Here is a 17,821-nt window from a genome sequence, read left to right on the forward strand (position 1 = left end):
ATGCCTTGTTTTTTTTTCTTGTTTTGTTAACTGGAAGTACAGTGTTGGGGTATTCATTTGTGTGAACCAGTCAACAATCTAGTTGGCCCAGGGTTGGAGAGAAAAGAAGGATGGAGGGGGTAGAGCACCCTGCACTGATTGGATATTAGGAGCTGGCTATGTGACATCATTGGGGGTGTTGGTGCAGCACAGTAAACAAAGAGGGAAATGCTTGAAAGGCTCTCTGTGCTGCTGGACAACACAACCACAACACAGCTAACACTTGCTACCATGCTGACCCTACACACACACACACACACACACACACACACAACAGCATGATTATTCATTTATGATTTAATTAATCATAACAGTTTTACAGCTTTAGAATGTTTCCATGTTATTGTAATTATTTGTTTTTAGGGAGGTAGTGGGGTAGGGGAGGAAGGGTCATTTTTGTTTAAATGTTGGAACAAATGGTGGTCTACTCTAAGGCATACTTTGGTCATGGTCTTAGTTTTTGATGGGGAATATTGTAGTATTTAAATTGCTTTAGATTCTATTTTTCTAAATTCTATACTTATTTTATTAATTAAAAGTAGTACAAGTGGTGGTAAGTTTGTTTTTACCCATTTGCATTAGCAATTTAACGGCAGTAATGCTTGATTATGAATAAGAATTGCTTGTTGCAGCCCAGGTAGGTTTGTGCATTTATAATAACAAATACATTTTTGAATGACCCTGTTATTTATCTTGCTCTAATATAATATTGACACCTACAACTGAATCCTTATCTCTGACAGTTTGTGTACCAGAGTATGGCGAATCGGAGTAGTCTGAAAATAAGATGGTATCTTTTCTAGTGAGTGAGGCTTAGCTTTTTGATCAGTGTACATACAGTACTAGTATGTCCCATTTTGAGCATCATTTGCATAATTTTGTCTTACAGAAAAGCTTCCTTAGCTGATAAACGTATTCATTTCCCTGCACTTTTGCTCCTCAATGGTATTCAGACTATTAGGAAGGCATGATGAGTGTTTCTGTGACAACCAGGAAGAAACAGAACAAGGCTTTTCCTGGGAGGGAACGAGGTAAAGGGTCAGTTTACTATTGGCAGTCAACTTGGCTGGACTGGAACCATTGTGGACTGGACTGGAAGTTGTGTCCCAGCTGTAGCATAAATCCCAAAAGCACTATTAAAGGTTATGAAGCTGTTGTTGGCTGTCTAAGCATGTACTTAGACAAGCATTTCATGGTGATAATGCAGTTTTCATGCATTTCATTTTATTGGTAAATAGCAACTCATACGGAGCTGGTACTTTAGTGCCTTTTAAGGTAATTTATTGTTTGTGCATGTGCACTTACCTTACTCTTTTTCTATTAAAAACCCCAGATGATTTAACAGTTGTGAGTGAATTAAGTGTAATAAACTTCATTGCATTTAAAGTTATTATTTCTGTCTGTATGATGTTGTACATAAGGACTGGATTTAGTATTCACCCTACTTGGCCAAACCGCCCAAACGTATACTGTATGTAGACACCTGAACATTACATCCATATGGGACTGTGGGCTCTACTTCTCTGCCATCTCCCTAAACTCCAACATCCTTCAGATTTGCTTATACTATTTGAATAGGATGACCAAATGATCTGTGCCACATGCAAATGTCCAGAGCTCTGGGTTCTCTTTGTGACCCTAGATGAATGTTTTTTAGGAAGCCAGTCAAAATACTGCTAAAGGAGCTCTGTGGACATTCACTTTTACAGTTTACTTTCCTCACCACTAAGCACTTGGCCTTCTTTCTTGCTTAACTGTATAATTCATCGACTTTTTTAATATACTTTTTTAAAGGTGCTGTAAAAATGTTTACCAACCATTCCGGCACTTTTTCCCCTCTAATATACGGCAGTACAGGATGTGATCCAATTGGCTCTATATGATGGTAGTGTGATAAATCCCAGAAATGCCTGCTACTATGCTGTAGTAACAACGCAATTTGTTAACACTGGCCAGAGTTGACATTTTACCTAGGATTCATGTAATCCTCTCTAACCACAGTTCAACGTTGAACACCATAGTTCCCACCAGTCTTGTCACAAAGCTCAAGGACCTGGGATTAAACACCTCACTGTGCATGTGGATCCTTGACTTCCTAATAGTCAGACCCCAGGTGGTGAGGGTGAGCGGATACACCTCTTCCACCTTCATCCTAAACAGCGGAGCACCCCAGTGTGGCGAGGGTGGACAGCTTCCTGACTCAGTGGTGAGAAAGGCAAGGCAGAGACTGTTTCACCTCGGATGCCTGAGGAAATTCAGGGTATCCCCTCAAATACTGAGGAATTTCTACTCCTGCATGAGAGCGTCCTGACGGGGAACACCACTGCCTGGTACGGAAACCGCACCGAAGAGGACCGCAAGACCCTACAAAGAGTGATTCGTTAAGCTCAAAAATACAATAGGTGGTGCCTTACGCTGCCTTAAACACCAGGTGTTGCAAGATAAAGGCTAGGAAAATCATGTAAGATCCAAACCACCTGTGTAAAAGCCTTTTCTCCCTGTTGAGGTCGGGTATAAGGTAGTGGATACACCAGGCCAGCACTGAGAGGCTCAGGAGGAGCTTCTACCCTCAGGCCACTAGGATCATAATTGAGGACACTGCTTTAGACTGCACCCACCCCTCATTCTGCTTTATGGTGAATCATGCACAAGTTGAAAGTGCTGATGGGATTACATTTAACTGGAATTGCACATCATATGATTTCATGTGATTTATTTCTATTTGCATCAAAACAATTTTTTTTGTGGTAAAAGGAACAAAAACATGAAAAATCCTGAATAGGTTGGCCATAATAAACATTGGTTGACGTTTTGTTAAGATTGCAGGCACCCAAACCCACTGATCTGATAATGTTCTGCTTAGTACTTCGTCTTGTGTGTGTCTACGCTAATATGACATATAAATGTAATAGGAATATCACAATCGCAACACCCTGTCTATTTAGTCCGTTTCTACATTCTCAGTTAGACATAAACACAAATATTAAGGTTATTATAATTGATTTTAATAATTAATGACATAGCTCTAGTAGGAGTTATGATTATCCTTATGTGTGTTTAAGGTCATTTAAGCCTATTATGGGCTATATGAATTTAGAAGATTAGTTTATAATTAGAGGCTTGGAATCAAATGGAAGTTGTATGTTTACTCTAGTCAGCACTGGAATATTTCGCTCTCGCTTGCTCTCTCTCTCATATCAATTCAGTCAATTTGCCTTTTTAGGAAATGTCTGTGCTCCTGTTTGGATTAGAACTAGTGCATGACATTGCATACTTTACAAGAGTATTGTTCTTAGTTTGACCCTGCTGCCCTGACTCCCACTGTATGATTTCCTAACCTTTAGCCTCTGCCCTCTCTGCAGCTTCTGCACCAGTCAGCAGCAGCGTGAGTAGACGCCGTGCCCCCTCCTCGGTGACTCCCCTCTCTTGGGAGAAGCACAACGTTGCCGACATGTCGAGCATCACTATTGACCCCGAGCTCAAGCCCGGAGAGTTTGTCATCAAGAGTCTATTTGCTGAGTTTGCTGTGCTGGCTGAGAAGAAGATCGAGATGGTGATGGCTGAGCCACTGGTGAGTCCACGGGGTGAAACCGTGACAAGCAGCACAGGAAATGAAATTCAATACATGACATAATAAGTATGTAATGTAATGTGAAACACACTGCTGAGGTGTCCTCCTTTCTTTTGCAACTAACTGCCATACCTTTAGCCACTTCAGGAAAGACTGAAAGATGTGTGAGTGAAATGGCAGAAGAAGCACATATTCTTTATGATCTACATTAATGATAAAATAGTTTGTGATTAACAGACTGGATTAACTGGCCTGTTCCTCCATTCATTCCTTTAATTCGGCTCAGTTTTCCCCTCACTCCAATTCACAGTAAAACGTTAGTGTTCTCTCACACTTTCTTACTCATCACCAGGCTGGCTGCTTGATTGACAGCAACCTGTATCAACTCTGCTGGGTTAGTAACACACTTATTTTTAATCTCTTTCTCTCACCCCTCTAACAGGAGAAACCTCTGTCCCGATCCCTTCAGAGAGGGGAAGATGCACAATTTGACCAGGTCAGTACAGCCATAGTAATGACCTGAGGGTAAAAAACATGTGGGTGTGTGAATGTGACATTCTCATTCCCCAGGACCAACAACAGACCTCTCCTACCTTCTGTATGTGTGTGCAATATTTGAATCCCCAGCTCCACCCACTGAGTGGCTTGTCTGTCCCTCATCTGTAGCTGGTGCAGAACTCTATACAATAGGCCTGCCTGCTGCAGAATGCTTTGTTCAGCACAACACAAAGCCAACGAGGATATGGTGCTATAGATCCAGTGGTCCCCATTGTGAGTGAGGGAGAGAAAATAGGTATAGAGAGTGCAAAAGTGAGAGTGTAGAATTGCTGTGTCATCCTCAGCAGTAAATCAGCATTGGGTGCTGGAGTGTATCTGCCCAGCACCATAAGGGCAGAGGGAGCCTTTGCATAACTCTCCTGCCTAGCATCCATCATCCACCTCCCTCATCATGCAGCACTGGCCCTTAAGCACACACATACACTAAAGTAGTTTATGCAAACTGACCACCTCGTCTCATGTTTTATTTATTGTCTAAAACTATTCACTGTAATCTGAATTTTGAAATTGAGTGTCTAAAGTGTTGTTTTTGTGTTTTCTGTATTTACTCGTTAGTAATAGGATTTTTTGCTTTCTCACAAGAATACCGCTGTTACTATACAGCAACAAACAGATCATTAGAGATAATCTCTAACATTGGATTTGTCAAGCCTGTAAATGCAGTGCTAGGTTCAAAGGCACAATCTTACATCGTCGTTGATGCAATGTATTGTGGAGCTGCTCAGTAGCAGCCCTTTGATGTGTTCAACATGTCATCCCAACAGTTGAGTCTGTGTTAATTCACGCTTGCTTTATCTCACACTCTATGCTGCAAAACCAATTGCCCTTCGGGGTCAAATAAAGTTGAACATCACATAACAATTGGAATCAATAGCTACATGCTGTATGTCACCCACTAGTTTAGAAAGCTTCTGGTCTATACTAGCCCTACTCGGTTATTGAATATCCACTTTTAACCATTGTGGGACAATTCTGCACGTGATTTAATCTTTTATTAGCATATTTCACAGGCCTAAGTATTTAATTTGCGCAATTAAAAATGCCCAAAATGTGGTGGATACCAGGTTTATTAGTAATATTGAGTCAAATCTAACGTTTGTATGTTGTTGTTGTTTTCCAGTTAATAAGCTCTATGAGCTCAATAGCAGAACACTGTTTGCCCTCCCTACTGCGCACACTGTTTGACTGGTACCGGCGGCAGAGTGGCACTGAAGACGAGTCTTATGAGTACAGGCCTCGCTCTAGTACTAAGTCCAAAGGGTGAGCTGCTCATCTTCGTTTCCTGTGTACTTGCCGGTCTTCTTCTTCCTCCATTTATAATAATGTTTGTCAGTTTTAAGATGTACTTTGCTCAAAACCTCCTTGTGTCCTGCTTTTTAGAGATGAACAGCACCGGGATAAAGATTACCTTCTGGAACGGAGGGACTTAGCCATAGATTTCATTTTTTGTTTAGTTTCAGTGGAAGTTCTAAAACAGGTGAGCTACCTAACACTCTGCTTTTGTATACTGATTTAAACTGCCTATAAAAAGTTATTGCCAGTTGGGTTGCTGGGGTCAGTTGACTACATACACAAGTTTGACTTAATATTGACATTATCTTACCAATAAAGTCATAAAGAGTAGGCTACTCAGTCAAACAGCATTGGCACAGTTTACCTTCCCACTTGCTAAACAGGTGCATGGTTTTTCACTACGTTTGATTTCTTCTTTTTTGTTATTAACGGTTTTTATTTTTTTTATTTCTGATTTCATTTCAAATAGAATAATTTATGCATTTGTTGAAATCACTTTTTTCACCTTTTATTGCTACCGATCATTCAGATGTTTAGATATCCTTAACTGCCAGTGCAGCATTCACCACTGATGAGAGGGTTTTTAATTGTCTCTCTTGCGAACTGCTGACTAATAAAAGTGTTGTTTTATAGGATTGTACTTTATTTACTTATTTTCCGTGGTACACAAATAAACTGCAGTGTTGTTAGTGAGGCCTTTCCAGCTGGGGAACACAGTAAATAAACACATGGCCACAGACCAACTCCCAACTGAGCGTGTTTTCTAAAGTGGACTATCCAAGTCTATGCAACATTCTGAACTAAAAGCCAATCCCTGGAGACCAGAGCTAAGTTGTCCTTGGCTTGGCTCCTGTAGGGAGGGTAATGAATGGTAGCAAAGAGAAAGAATGAACACTATCAATGCTTCTAATAAGACCAATGATTCAATGTTTACGTCACAGATTCCTCTTCATCCAGTGCCAGATGTTCTAGTACACGAAGTTCTAAACCTGGCATTCAAGCACTTTAAACACAAAGAGGGGTAAGTAAGCATCAGCACACAGATAAACCAGTGTTACAATATACACTCTACTGTGGCGCTCTCACTTGTGGGTTTGGCTTTGCAGTCATTTATTTCTTTATGGCTCTTTGAGTAGACTCTAGCTCTATGGTCATTGTGTCACTATAAACGTGTATATATACACTTAAAGCATATTTGGCTTTGCTTGAGTCAGCCTTAAGTAAAAACACTTATTCAGTTTTGTGCATTGTTGTTTTGTTGTGTGGTATGGGTCATATAGCACAATGTCTTCCGCATAAAAAAAAGAAAAAGATATGCATTTGTTTAAGACTTGATGAAATATACTTCAATCGACAGGTATTGTGGCCCCAACACTGGCAATGTACACATCATCGCAGACCTGTATGCTGAGGTCATTGGAGTCCTTACACAGTCAAAGTAAGCCAGCTTATTTCTGCCTGTTAGCTGAATACCGGCTGAATAGTCATAGTTTGTAAGTGTAGATGTATATATGTTTTTGTGTGTGTGCTCAGGTTTCAGGCAGTGAGGAAGAAGTTCATCACAGAACTGAAGGAGCTCAGGCAAAAAGAGCAGAGTCCCTATGTAGTCCAGAGCATCATCAGTCTCATCATGGGCATGAAGTTCTTCCGGGTGAAAATGTATCCTGTGGAGGATTTTGAGGCTTCTTTTCAGTTCATGCAGGTAAATTAAAAGTCATTTATTCATGCATATTTGCCAGAGAGTTACTACAGTAAGTGGGGCTGATGTGTGTTTGCTAGCACCAGACATTTTTTTTTTCCCCACTGCTGCTCCTTTGTTCGAACTCAGCAGCTGTCTGTAACAAAGGCTCATAAAGTTAGATGAGTAACGATCAAAGGTGAGGTTTGCCAAGAAGCAAGTTTATGTGTGTTTCCGGCTCTAAGAGCTGTGAACAGAGCTGTAGCCTTTTCATTAATCTCTATACAGTGCTAAAAAAAACCACACACACTCGCTGTTCTTAACACTACCGTGATTTCCTATTGTGTTAATGGAACATACTGTAGTTTATGTCCACCACTTCATTTCAGTACTTATCATGGTTTCAACCCATATGATGATCTTTTATAGCCTGACCAATATAGGACATTTATATTTTGTACTGATATGTAAGAAACAAAATTCATTACGATTAAGTTTGCCTTCTATTAAAGTCAGTAATACGATAAAAACAAGATTTCCTCCCTCAGTGACTCAGCCTACAAAGGAAAAATGACAATAACAGGATGCCGTATGGTTCTTTTCTTGTCATGTGAGCTGCATTCTTTGGTTCTGCATCAGTTAGTTTTATAACCCTTTCCATCACAGATAAGTCAATATTCATTATGTGCTTTTAATTTGGAGTTATGTGAAGGCACAGTTTCCTTTTCTGGAGCACAGACTCATTATTGTCTTAATACTGTATGTTTATGTCAAACTGGCAGTTTGTCTCTGTGTATGTATCATGTGTATTCTTCATACATGTGTGCCTTTGGTGCCTTTTTTTTTTTTTTTAGGAGTGTGCCCAGTATTTCCTGGAAGTCAAGGATAAGGACATAAAGCATGCTCTAGCCGGCCTTTTTGTTGAGATCCTCATCCCTGTCGCAGCTGTAAGTAACCTTTTTAAACTATTTCCACTATTTTACACAAGTCTCTTTATTTATTTTTTTCACGTAAAAGTCCATGGTAATGACTCGTTTATCCTCAGGCGGTGAAAAATGAAGTCAATGTGCCATGCCTGAAGAACTTTGTGGAGATGCTGTACCAGACAACATTTGACCTTAGTTCCAGAAAGAAGCACTCTTTGGTAATAATTAGAGCATCCTATTTTTTTAATGTCTTCCTTCCCACCCCTATCTCCATTTACTACTTCCTTCTCATGTGTTTCACTCTTCCTGTATTTTGTCAACGTTTCCATTGACCCCAGCACAGCCAGTCCGTCATCCTCATCCAAAAATATTTCAAAAATAAATACAACCTCACTGTTATTCTATTATATTTACTACAAAATTCTCTCCAGAACAGTTTTGATGCTGACACTGTTTATCTCCCTAGGCTCTGTATCCCCTGGTGACATGCTTGCTGTGTGTTAGTCAGAAGCAGTTCTTCCTCAACAACTGGCACATCTTCCTCCAGAACTGCCTCTCGCACCTAAAGGTACTGCCAGCCTGAGCCTTTACACACAATCCTTTTTCACAAAGTGTGTACTTTTGTGCTCTGAAGAGTAGCACAATGACTGTATTCTTCAGAATAAAGTATTTTTAGGACACACCTAATTTTAGTGTAAAGCTCAGAGGTCTTATGACTTGTGTTATCAAATCTAAAATGGAAGTTCTTGATTACAATGTGAAAGCATCAACATTTACTAATGTTAAAAGGAAATGCATTATTGGTATTATGATATTCTATTGTTAGTACATGCTGTAATACCACTGATCGAAGAAGTTGTCTTGGTTGTGAAGGGTGTGCTCTGTGGTTCTGTCTAAAGATCATAATGTACCTTCCCCTCCATCATCAACAACTAGATCTGGACAGGAATAGCACTTGATTTGATAATGTAATAGAGTCTTTGTTTAAAAAAAAAGCTGTCAAAGTGGACAAAATACATGCATGAAATAAAATATTATTAGGTATCACTAATAATCACCAGTGTGACCACAACTTATTTCACAGAGAATAAAATACACCTATGTGTATCTTTAAACTCAACCTGCAAAATATCCCTCTTCTTAGCTGATGCCCCTTGCATATTATGTTATCTCAAGTGCTGTTTTAACTCAGGTCTGTTAATGACTCCTTGTAAACCAATTATGAACCGATCAAACCTACTTTCCTCCTGTCCCCGACTATCACGGAGCCAATTCAACCCAGAAGCTCATTGACCAAATTACTGGCTCACTGACTTGCTCGACGACTGCCTTTTTCCATTCTACATTGATTGGCCTTTGTGGAGATTGTATGATCTTGTGGTGGATAGATTTCTGTATTGCTTCCTTGTGACGATGATTACCAATGGTTTGAAATGGCCGTCTGTCTCCTCAGCGATCTCATTCTAGCATTCTCTTTCACTATTGTAATTGTTTTAGCTTTCCTTAATTTGAAAATCATAATCAGTCAGTCTTCTGTGGTGATTCTGATTCTTTGATTGCGATCATCTTTATGGGTTTGTGTGATGGCTCGAGTGTAGTGACGATTTTAGTGATTTAGGGCTTCTTGTCCAACCAGTGATTTTAACCCTGTGGCTGCTCATAGCAGTTAATAAATGTCATTCAAGTGTTAGGTTTTCTATTTCCCAGAAGGCATTGCTGTGATATATCAGCGCCCCTACACTATATACATACATAATACTATAAACAACTTTAAAATACCCAGTGTGTACACATGTAAAACAAATTAGTAAGGATGGAGAGGTGGTTATCCTCCTGGGAGACAACGGTCTATAGACCCTCAGACCCCCTTTGGGGGGGGGGAAAGGCAAAAAAGCATAGTCAAGAACTCATGTTGATCAAAGACATGATTTGCCGTGTCATTATAATGTGATTTAAACCAAATTACAACAAACATTGAGATAGTACAGTTCACTTTTCTAAATGCATTTGCATGCAATATGTATAATATTGCATTGAATACAATAATATGCATGTATGTTCTCAGATCCATTATTTAGTGATTTATTTGACTTGAACATAAACTGCAGTAAGAATAGGGACAAATATCCAGTTATCACGACTTTTAGAAATACTCCACCGACAAGAGTGAAAAATATGTTATTGGGTTTTCTCAAACCTAATCAATATCGCTGAAAAAAGGATTTTACAAACTAATGTAGATTATAATGTATGCCATATTTTGGCTGCCCTACTTCGAAGTATGATCCCCACAGGGTTAAAATACAGCAGTTAGTATTTGGAGTGTGCTTGACATGGATTTGAATGGACTGCTGATTTGGGTGGCGCTGCTTGTTGGCTTTGTAGGTGAAACGAGCAATTTTGTTTTTTATACTCCATTTCCCATTCACATCTTTAAATGTCCTTTCCTCATCTTTCTGTGTTCCCCTTATATCCACTCCTCTGTTTCTGTGTTTTTTCTCTGTCCCACTGTGTGATTTCCAGACCACAGCACACCTTACTTTGCTTGCTTTTTCACTTTTAAATTCTGATTTGGCTCACTCTATGTTGAAATATGTTCATACCATATCAAATACAAATGAACTGTTTTTATTACTACCATGCCACTAATAAATCCACAAGTGGTATGTTAAACAGTTCATTGTGTCTCATTTTAGCCACACTGACAAGAACAAAGATACTTTGAACTGCTCTTGTCATATTTGTTTAGGTTATGTCTTTGTTTTTGCCTATAACTTGCATGTGTCCCTCCCCAAACCCTACATTCTTTGTCTCCTGTCATTTGATCTTTTTCTCACGTTGACTCGCTCCAGATGCCGTCTAACAACAGCATCCGAAAGCAGATTGAGACGCTGCAGGTGAGTTATCTGCTGTCAGTGACCTGCCTGGTGCTCCCATTCCTTTTAATGGTCCAGGTCCTGACCAGGACATACTGTGGGGTAGTACAGTTCTGCCTGCTTGGCTAATTGGGTAGTTAGTCATTCTCTGTAGTGACTGTGACATTGCAGTGTGAAGAGGATCACGTGAACTACTTGCAACTTGTGATGTTGTCTTAGGCTTTGTTGTTGAGCTGATTGGTGTTTTTGGGCAGTGGTGTTGACTTTTGTCTATCTAGTCACATATTTAGATTGTTACTGTAGATGCATGTTTTAGTTCAATAGGGATGCAGAACATATAAGTCCACTTACTGGTATTGGTCAATAATTGCTTTCAAATATTTTGTCTATTTGTATGAAGACTGCTAAATTCTCTTCAGGATATCAGGCTTATTTGATATGTGGATGATTCAGCTGTATTAGAAGTGTATTACTACAATAACCCCACACTGTTATTGATTCAATATTTAAAAGAGTCACCTAACAGTTAGCTAGGAAAACTGCACATGCTGGTTCTATTGTAATGGCATGCAGATCACGGATGGAAAATGGATTTCAATAAAAAATAGTAACTATCAATTATTGATTTCAAATTTAAATATTGTGCATCCCTTGTATTTATTACCAGAGGGTCAGAGAACGTCTTTGAAGCATGACAAAGAAAATAAATTTGACTTTTGTGGAATTTGGTGTGCTGGCAGTGCTCCGTTCAGTTTTTCTGTTGGAGTTGGTAACAGGCTGGCGGGCAGCAGCGCCACTGTGCTTTGCACTTTGGCTGTTGGCATTAGGGATGAGAATTGTTTTTATTAAATCGTTAATCGGCATCCTTAATGTGCACAGCACTGTTTTATTTTATTTTTCAGGATTTCCAACATATATCAAGCTCTGTTATGCAGTGGATTCTCTCAATCCACTACTACAGTTAACACAATTACATGACGTTAAAGATGTTAAATTACCGCAGACCAAACTAACAAGGTTAAATAAATGCATGAGTCGTCATGTGTCCTCATGGTTCGGCGTACAATACCGGATGTAAGAAAAGAAAAAAAACAAGCCTATAATTGTATTAATTGTCAAGTCAAATAAGTGGTCCTACAAGTATGTTTACATCCTATTTAAATGGGAACTCAATTATTCCATTGTGATTTTAAAAAAATAAATAAAAAAAAGATGACGTAAAAGTGCTGGCCTCAGGCGGAAGCCCTGGTTGACATTGGAGAGCACGTTTGTTTGTGCTCAGTGATCTACTGTTCTGTCTGACTGTGATTTGTTGAGTTGCAGCCGGAAAGATTAGAAGAATTGTTGCAGTACAAAAAGGGACTGCTGGTTTGCATCCAGCATGGCACTTTTTTTTAAATGTCAATTCACCCAAATCGCAAAAGACATTTTCTCACTTACTGTAACCCCTTAGTTTTGAGACATCTGCCTTTGACATGGCTGTTTTTATGGTTTAAAGTAATTAAGTCAAGCCATGGCATGCCATACTCGTAAGCATGTGCACAAAGATAACTGCGCTAATCTGGGGACAGGGCCAGGCTTTGATGGTCTCTGTCCTTAAACTGTGTCTTCACTGTGATTTACCAGATTGACAATTTTTAAAAGGCCTTGTAGATTTTTATTAAGTTGGTTCCCAGTAATCAATCTGGTTTTGTTGGTTAATCTATGTTAAAGTGCTCATATTATGCTAATTTTTCAGGTTCATAATTGTATTTAGAGGTTATATCGGAATAGGTTTACATGGTTTTATTTTCAACAAACACCATATTTGTGTTGTACTGCACATTGCTGCAGCTCCAGTACCTAGGTAAGGACTACTAGCCAGTCAGAAGCAGAGTATGAGGGCGTACCCTGACAGTAGCTAGGTAAGGACTACTAGCCAGTCAGAAGCAGAGTATGAGGGCGTGCCCTGACAGTACCTAGGTAAGGACTACTAGCCAGTCAGAAGCAGAGTATGAGGGCGTGCCATGCTAGCAGCTAGGCGAGCGTTATAGCGTGTGTTCCAAAGTGACCACGTTTGTCTCTGAAGTAAAGGCTGGACTACAATAGAGCTGTTTGGAGCAGTTTGTGAACAGTGTTTTCTGTTGGAGATGGTAAGTCCCTTTGGGGTGGACTTTGGGCTTTTTCACTTTGTAAACCTAGAACGTACACAAAAAAGATATATAACACAATAAAGGAAAGGGCAAAAGCCAAAAAGCATAATATGAGCACTTTAAATATTAAGATAGAGGAAAAGGAGAGGCAGTGACAGTGACGTGGTTGGATAGAAAGGCGGAGAGGTTAAGGGTATAGGTGCCTAATGTCATTTGGGAAAATGGAAAACCTCCATCAAGCCAGTAAGGTAAAGCTGTCATAAAGTATGGAACTCCTTGCACCATGTCCACATTACACGCTCTGAGCATGGTCGCTCACAGAATGGCCGTGTGCGCGTATCTCATCACTATGGATATTTATCATAGGTGGAAACTTGGTTGGTTAGTCCAAAAAAATCCGGAAATATCAACTGTTCTTCTTTTTCAGGACACAGTTTTGGATTATTAATTAAATTGGTTGCAAGGACTTGGTTATTTTCTGTTTTCTGTGGGTTGAGAATGAATTATACTGATGGCTACATCTTTAAAAAATCTCTAAGACTAAAGCTTAGCGATCAACAAACCATGTGGACTTTAGCTTTGATTGATCACTCATTGGTCATTAGAAGTTACTGTATGCACAGAGACTGAAAAATGATCATACAGTTTCCCAGTTTTGTCAAGTTTCTCAAGAAAAAAACAACCTGATCTCACAAGTCTCACAGGTGGGTAGTTAATTTGTCCTAATTAAATTGAGTTGCTTACATATTTTAATTTTTTTTACATCCACAGAACAAAGACCCCAAAATGTCTCGTGTGGCGCTAGAGTCGCTCTACAGATTGCTATGGGTCTACATCATCAGGATCAAGTGTGAGAGTAATACCGTCACACAGAGGTCAGTTTTCAAGACCACCTGCGAGTTCTCACACACACACACACACACACACACACACACACACACACACACACACACACACACACACACACAATCAACCCCTTTGCAATTGATTGCTATCAAGTAGAAGTCGTTTAAATATTGGGCTTTGTTGTTCAACACTAAATAAGCTTATAATATCCCCCCTTTTCCCACTAGTCGACTGCTCAGCATCGTTTCAGCACTTTTCCCCAAAGGCTCCCGGAGTGTGGTGCCCAGGGACACGCCCCTCAACATCTTTGTCAAGATCATCCAGTTCATAGCTCAGGTAAGCTTGGAGCATGAAGTGACATACCTGGATCTCACAGCTGAGCTAAACCTAAGGATAAGATGTGTAGTAGCTGTGTGTAAGTGATTGCTGGTCTGTTGGTTGTTACAGGAAAGACTGGACTTTGCTATGAAGGAGATAATCTATGACCTCCTGTGTGTGGGCAAGTCTCACAAGACCTTTGCCATCAATCCAGAGGTAAATTAGAGACAAGACTTCAAGTTGTGGTGTCGTTGGAGTGTTGGTGGATTCTCTCTCTGTCATATCTTTCATGCTCTCCCTCTATCCGCTCTAACAGAGGATGAATATCGGTTTGCGAGCCTTCTTGGTGATTGCCGACAGCCTACAGCAGAAAGATGGGGAGCCTCCTATGCCTACGACTGGGATCATCATGCCCTCTGGCAACACCCTGCGTGTCAAAAAGATCTTCCTCAACACCACTCTCACGGATGAAGAAGCCAAGGTCATAGGTGGGTTGGATTTTTGAAACTTGACTTTAGGAAAAAACAATGAGGCATTTTAGTTTTTTTTAGTTTTTTTTAATAATATCTGTGTTGTTGTTTTTTCCTCGAGTAAAATGACTCTGCTGGGTATTTCCAGGCATGTCACTGTACTACCCACAAGTAAGAAAGGCCTTAGACAACATCCTGCGACACCTGGACAAGGAAGTGGGGCGCTCCATGAGCATGACCAATGTACAGATGTCCAACAAGGAGCCTGAGGACATGATTACGTATGTAACCACAACCTGGATTCTTACAAGTACTGTTCGTGTTACTTCTGAACTGTAGCAGGTTCTCATGAGCTGTTTGTACCACAGGGGAGAGAGGAAGCCAAAGATCGACCTTTTCCGTACATGTGTGGCCGCCATCCCAAGACTGATACCAGATGGCATGAGCAGACAAGACCTAATAGAGCTTCTAGCCAAGTAATTCACCTTCCTCTAACCTTACTGCAGACACATCAGTACACAATCTACTGTAGCTTAGGTGGCCTTCCACACGTCTTCCAATGTCTCGCTCCCTCTCCATCTCTAGACTGACCATCCACATGGATGAGGAGCTACGTGGCCTTGCCTTTACTACTCTCCAGGCCCTGATGGTGGATTTCCCAGAGTGGCGTGAGGATGTTCTCTCGGGCTTTGCCTACTTCATTGTCCGAGAGGTGACTGACATCCACCCCACTTTGTTGGACAACGCTGTCAAGATGCTACTGCAGCTCATCAGCCAATGGAGGCAGGCAGTGCAGAGTAGCAATAAGAGCCACGATGCACAGGTTGGTCTGAAAGCCCCAGCTGTATTAACATTATGAGTGATTTTTGTGTCTTTATATGCATTAGTGTACTTTGTGTTCATGTTTTTTTTTTTTTTATGTGTCTAGTGACTTAAATGTCCCAACGTTTAGAGAGGTTTTAATTATAATTATCTCCTACAGGGCTCAAGCAGCAGTCGTTCTCTGTCCCTGGAACGTACTCCCCTGTTAGGGGTGCTGCATGTGGTGGAGGGTTTAGCACTGGTTGTGCTTTGTAGCTGCCGCCCTGCCACACGCAGGCTGGCTGTTAACGTCCTCAAGGAGGTCCGGGCGCTGCACACTGCACTGGGCATTGGCAAGGTAATAACTCAAACCACAGTGCATTTTATTGCAACTGACAAATAGAAGTCACATGTGTATGAGTTTTATTTTTTTAATTTTTTTTACAATTGCTCTGTTTCCTGGCATTACTTCTGTCTATCTCAATCTTTCAGGGCGATGAGGAATTGGCCATTGATGTAATGGACAGATTAAGTGCATCCGTGTTGGAGAGCTTCATTCATCTCACAGGAGCTGACCAGGTATAAATGCCTTTTCTTATTTACAGAATCAGAAAGCTTGTACAAATACTCTGAGTCTCAATTTGTCTCTGTGTTTTTCTCTGTAGAGCAACCTGCTGTACTGTCCCAGTGGGATTGATCTTCAGACGCTAGCAGAGTGGAGCTCATCTCCCATCAGCCACCAGTTTGATGTGGTGAGCCCCTCGCACATCTGGGTGTTTGCCCATGTTACTCAGGGCCAGGACCCCTGGGTCATCAGCTTCTCCAGCTACCTGCGGCAGGAGCACCTGCCCAAACATTGCCCCACTGCCCTCAACTATGCCTGGATGTTTGCCTACACCCGCCTGCAACTACTGTCTCCACAAGTTGACATCAAGTATGTTGTTTCAATCAAGCCTCTTTGTTTTCTGTCCGTTTGTGCATCATTGTAATTGAGTATGTTTTTGTCATTGTGGGTGTTTTTATTATAGACCAGCTTTAAAAGGGCCGGGTGATGATGTCTTTGTGATGACATTATATGCTAGGATTGGGGACTGAAGACTTTGTACCAAATAATACTTCAATCTTAATGGGCTTGACACAAGATAAAAACTGTAAATGGCAAAGCTTGATGTAGCATGGCGCGTCTGTGTGAGGGCCCCAACATAGGCAGGCAAAAGGCCTTCATTCTCTGGGCTTAGTGTTGTTATAATCTCTGACATCTCCTGTTACGTATGTCCACGTTCAGCAGCCCCATCAATGCCAAGAAATTGAACAGTCTAAACAGCAGTGACTCCTACATCGGCCTTTGGAGGAACTACCTGATTCTGTGCTGCAGCTCGGCCTCCTCCTCCCCCTCCATGTGTTCCTCATCCTCCACCTCTGGCTCCGTCCGCTGCTCCCCGCCTGAGACGCTGGCGTCCACGCCGGACAGCGGCTACAGTTATGATTCAAAGGTCAGGGGCACTGCTGCAGAAAACAGTCCATTAACACACATTTAAAAAGTCTTGAATATACAAAAATGTCTTGCTAATTTTCAAGTCTTAAAAGTGTAGTTAAGTATGGAAAAATGCAATCCAGTGTCAATATAAGTATGACTTTATACTATGTGTAACTCCTGAATTTCAAAATCCTAAAAACATAGGACCCATGTAACATAACAGCAATTAACAGTGAACAGATACTAACTTATTCCCATTTTTGCATTTCAGCCATGACATTGCTCTTTCTGTGTGTTAATAGATTGTTGGTACTCCGTCCCCCTCCTCTCTGTTCAAACACATTGTTCCAATGATGCGCTCTGAGAGCATGGACATCACAGAGTCTCTTGTGTTAGGGCTTGGCAGGACCAACCCTGTGGCCTTCAGGTAAACAACACTTTACATGATTTGTGGTATACTTAACATACCCTGCTACACTTTGATATACTTTCAAAATATTTTACTTATTTATTTACATCTAACTTTCCTCTCCTTTAGAGAGTTGATAGAGGAGCTAAATCCCATCATAAAAGAAGCTCTAGAAAGAAGACCTGAAGTAAGTGCAGTTCATTGATACTAGGAATTATTTCTGCCACAGTTCTTTTTGAAGACAATTTTACTAAGTTACAATGCTACTCTCTTTACTCTGCAGAACATGAAGCGGCGCAGGCGTCGTGACATCCTCAGGGTCCAGCTGGTCCGGATATTTGAGCTGCTGGCTGATGCTGGTGTCATTAGTCAGATGTATGTAATCCACAATGATCTTGTGACAATGTGATTAGGAATACATTTGTAC

The 17,821-nt window shown here is 40.7% G+C and overlaps 1 protein-coding gene across 16 annotated transcripts in view; it reads left to right on the forward strand.

The window, feature by feature from the left end:
• fryl (furry homolog, like) overlaps positions 1-17,821 on the forward strand; it is a 56,664-nt gene that overhangs the window by 10,225 nt on the left and 28,618 nt on the right. For 11 of the 16 annotated variants that reach the window (XM_078259733.1, XM_078259736.1, XM_078259737.1 and 8 more), the window contains 25 exons: positions 3,402-3,610; positions 4,053-4,106; positions 5,289-5,428; positions 5,549-5,645; positions 6,403-6,482; positions 6,819-6,899; positions 6,995-7,163; positions 7,994-8,086; positions 8,185-8,283; positions 8,532-8,633; positions 10,918-10,962; positions 13,845-13,948; positions 14,147-14,255; positions 14,367-14,453; positions 14,554-14,725; positions 14,856-14,988; positions 15,076-15,183; positions 15,293-15,530; positions 15,690-15,866; positions 16,001-16,087; positions 16,174-16,442; positions 16,794-17,001; positions 17,288-17,412; positions 17,524-17,581; positions 17,678-17,769. In XM_078259733.1, coding sequence (XP_078115859.1) covers positions 3,402-3,610; positions 4,053-4,106; positions 5,289-5,428; positions 5,549-5,645; positions 6,403-6,482; positions 6,819-6,899; positions 6,995-7,163; positions 7,994-8,086; positions 8,185-8,283; positions 8,532-8,633; positions 10,918-10,962; positions 13,845-13,948; positions 14,147-14,255; positions 14,367-14,453; positions 14,554-14,725; positions 14,856-14,988; positions 15,076-15,183; positions 15,293-15,530; positions 15,690-15,866; positions 16,001-16,087; positions 16,174-16,442; positions 16,794-17,001; positions 17,288-17,412; positions 17,524-17,581; positions 17,678-17,769 — 3,136 coding nt within the window. The remainder of the gene's footprint in view (positions 1-3,401; positions 3,611-4,052; positions 4,107-5,288; positions 5,429-5,548; positions 5,646-6,402; positions 6,483-6,818; positions 6,900-6,994; positions 7,164-7,993; positions 8,087-8,184; positions 8,284-8,531; positions 8,634-10,917; positions 10,963-13,844; positions 13,949-14,146; positions 14,256-14,366; positions 14,454-14,553; positions 14,726-14,855; positions 14,989-15,075; positions 15,184-15,292; positions 15,531-15,689; positions 15,867-16,000; positions 16,088-16,173; positions 16,443-16,793; positions 17,002-17,287; positions 17,413-17,523; positions 17,582-17,677; positions 17,770-17,821) is intronic. The other 5 variants (XM_078259740.1, XM_078259749.1, XM_078259747.1 and 2 more) reach the window with 2 other exon arrangements.

The sequence above is a fragment of the Sander vitreus genome, chromosome 9 (genome assembly GCF_031162955.1).
Source record: "Sander vitreus isolate 19-12246 chromosome 9, sanVit1, whole genome shotgun sequence".
NCBI classification, from domain to species: domain Eukaryota; kingdom Metazoa; phylum Chordata; class Actinopteri; order Perciformes; family Percidae; genus Sander; species Sander vitreus.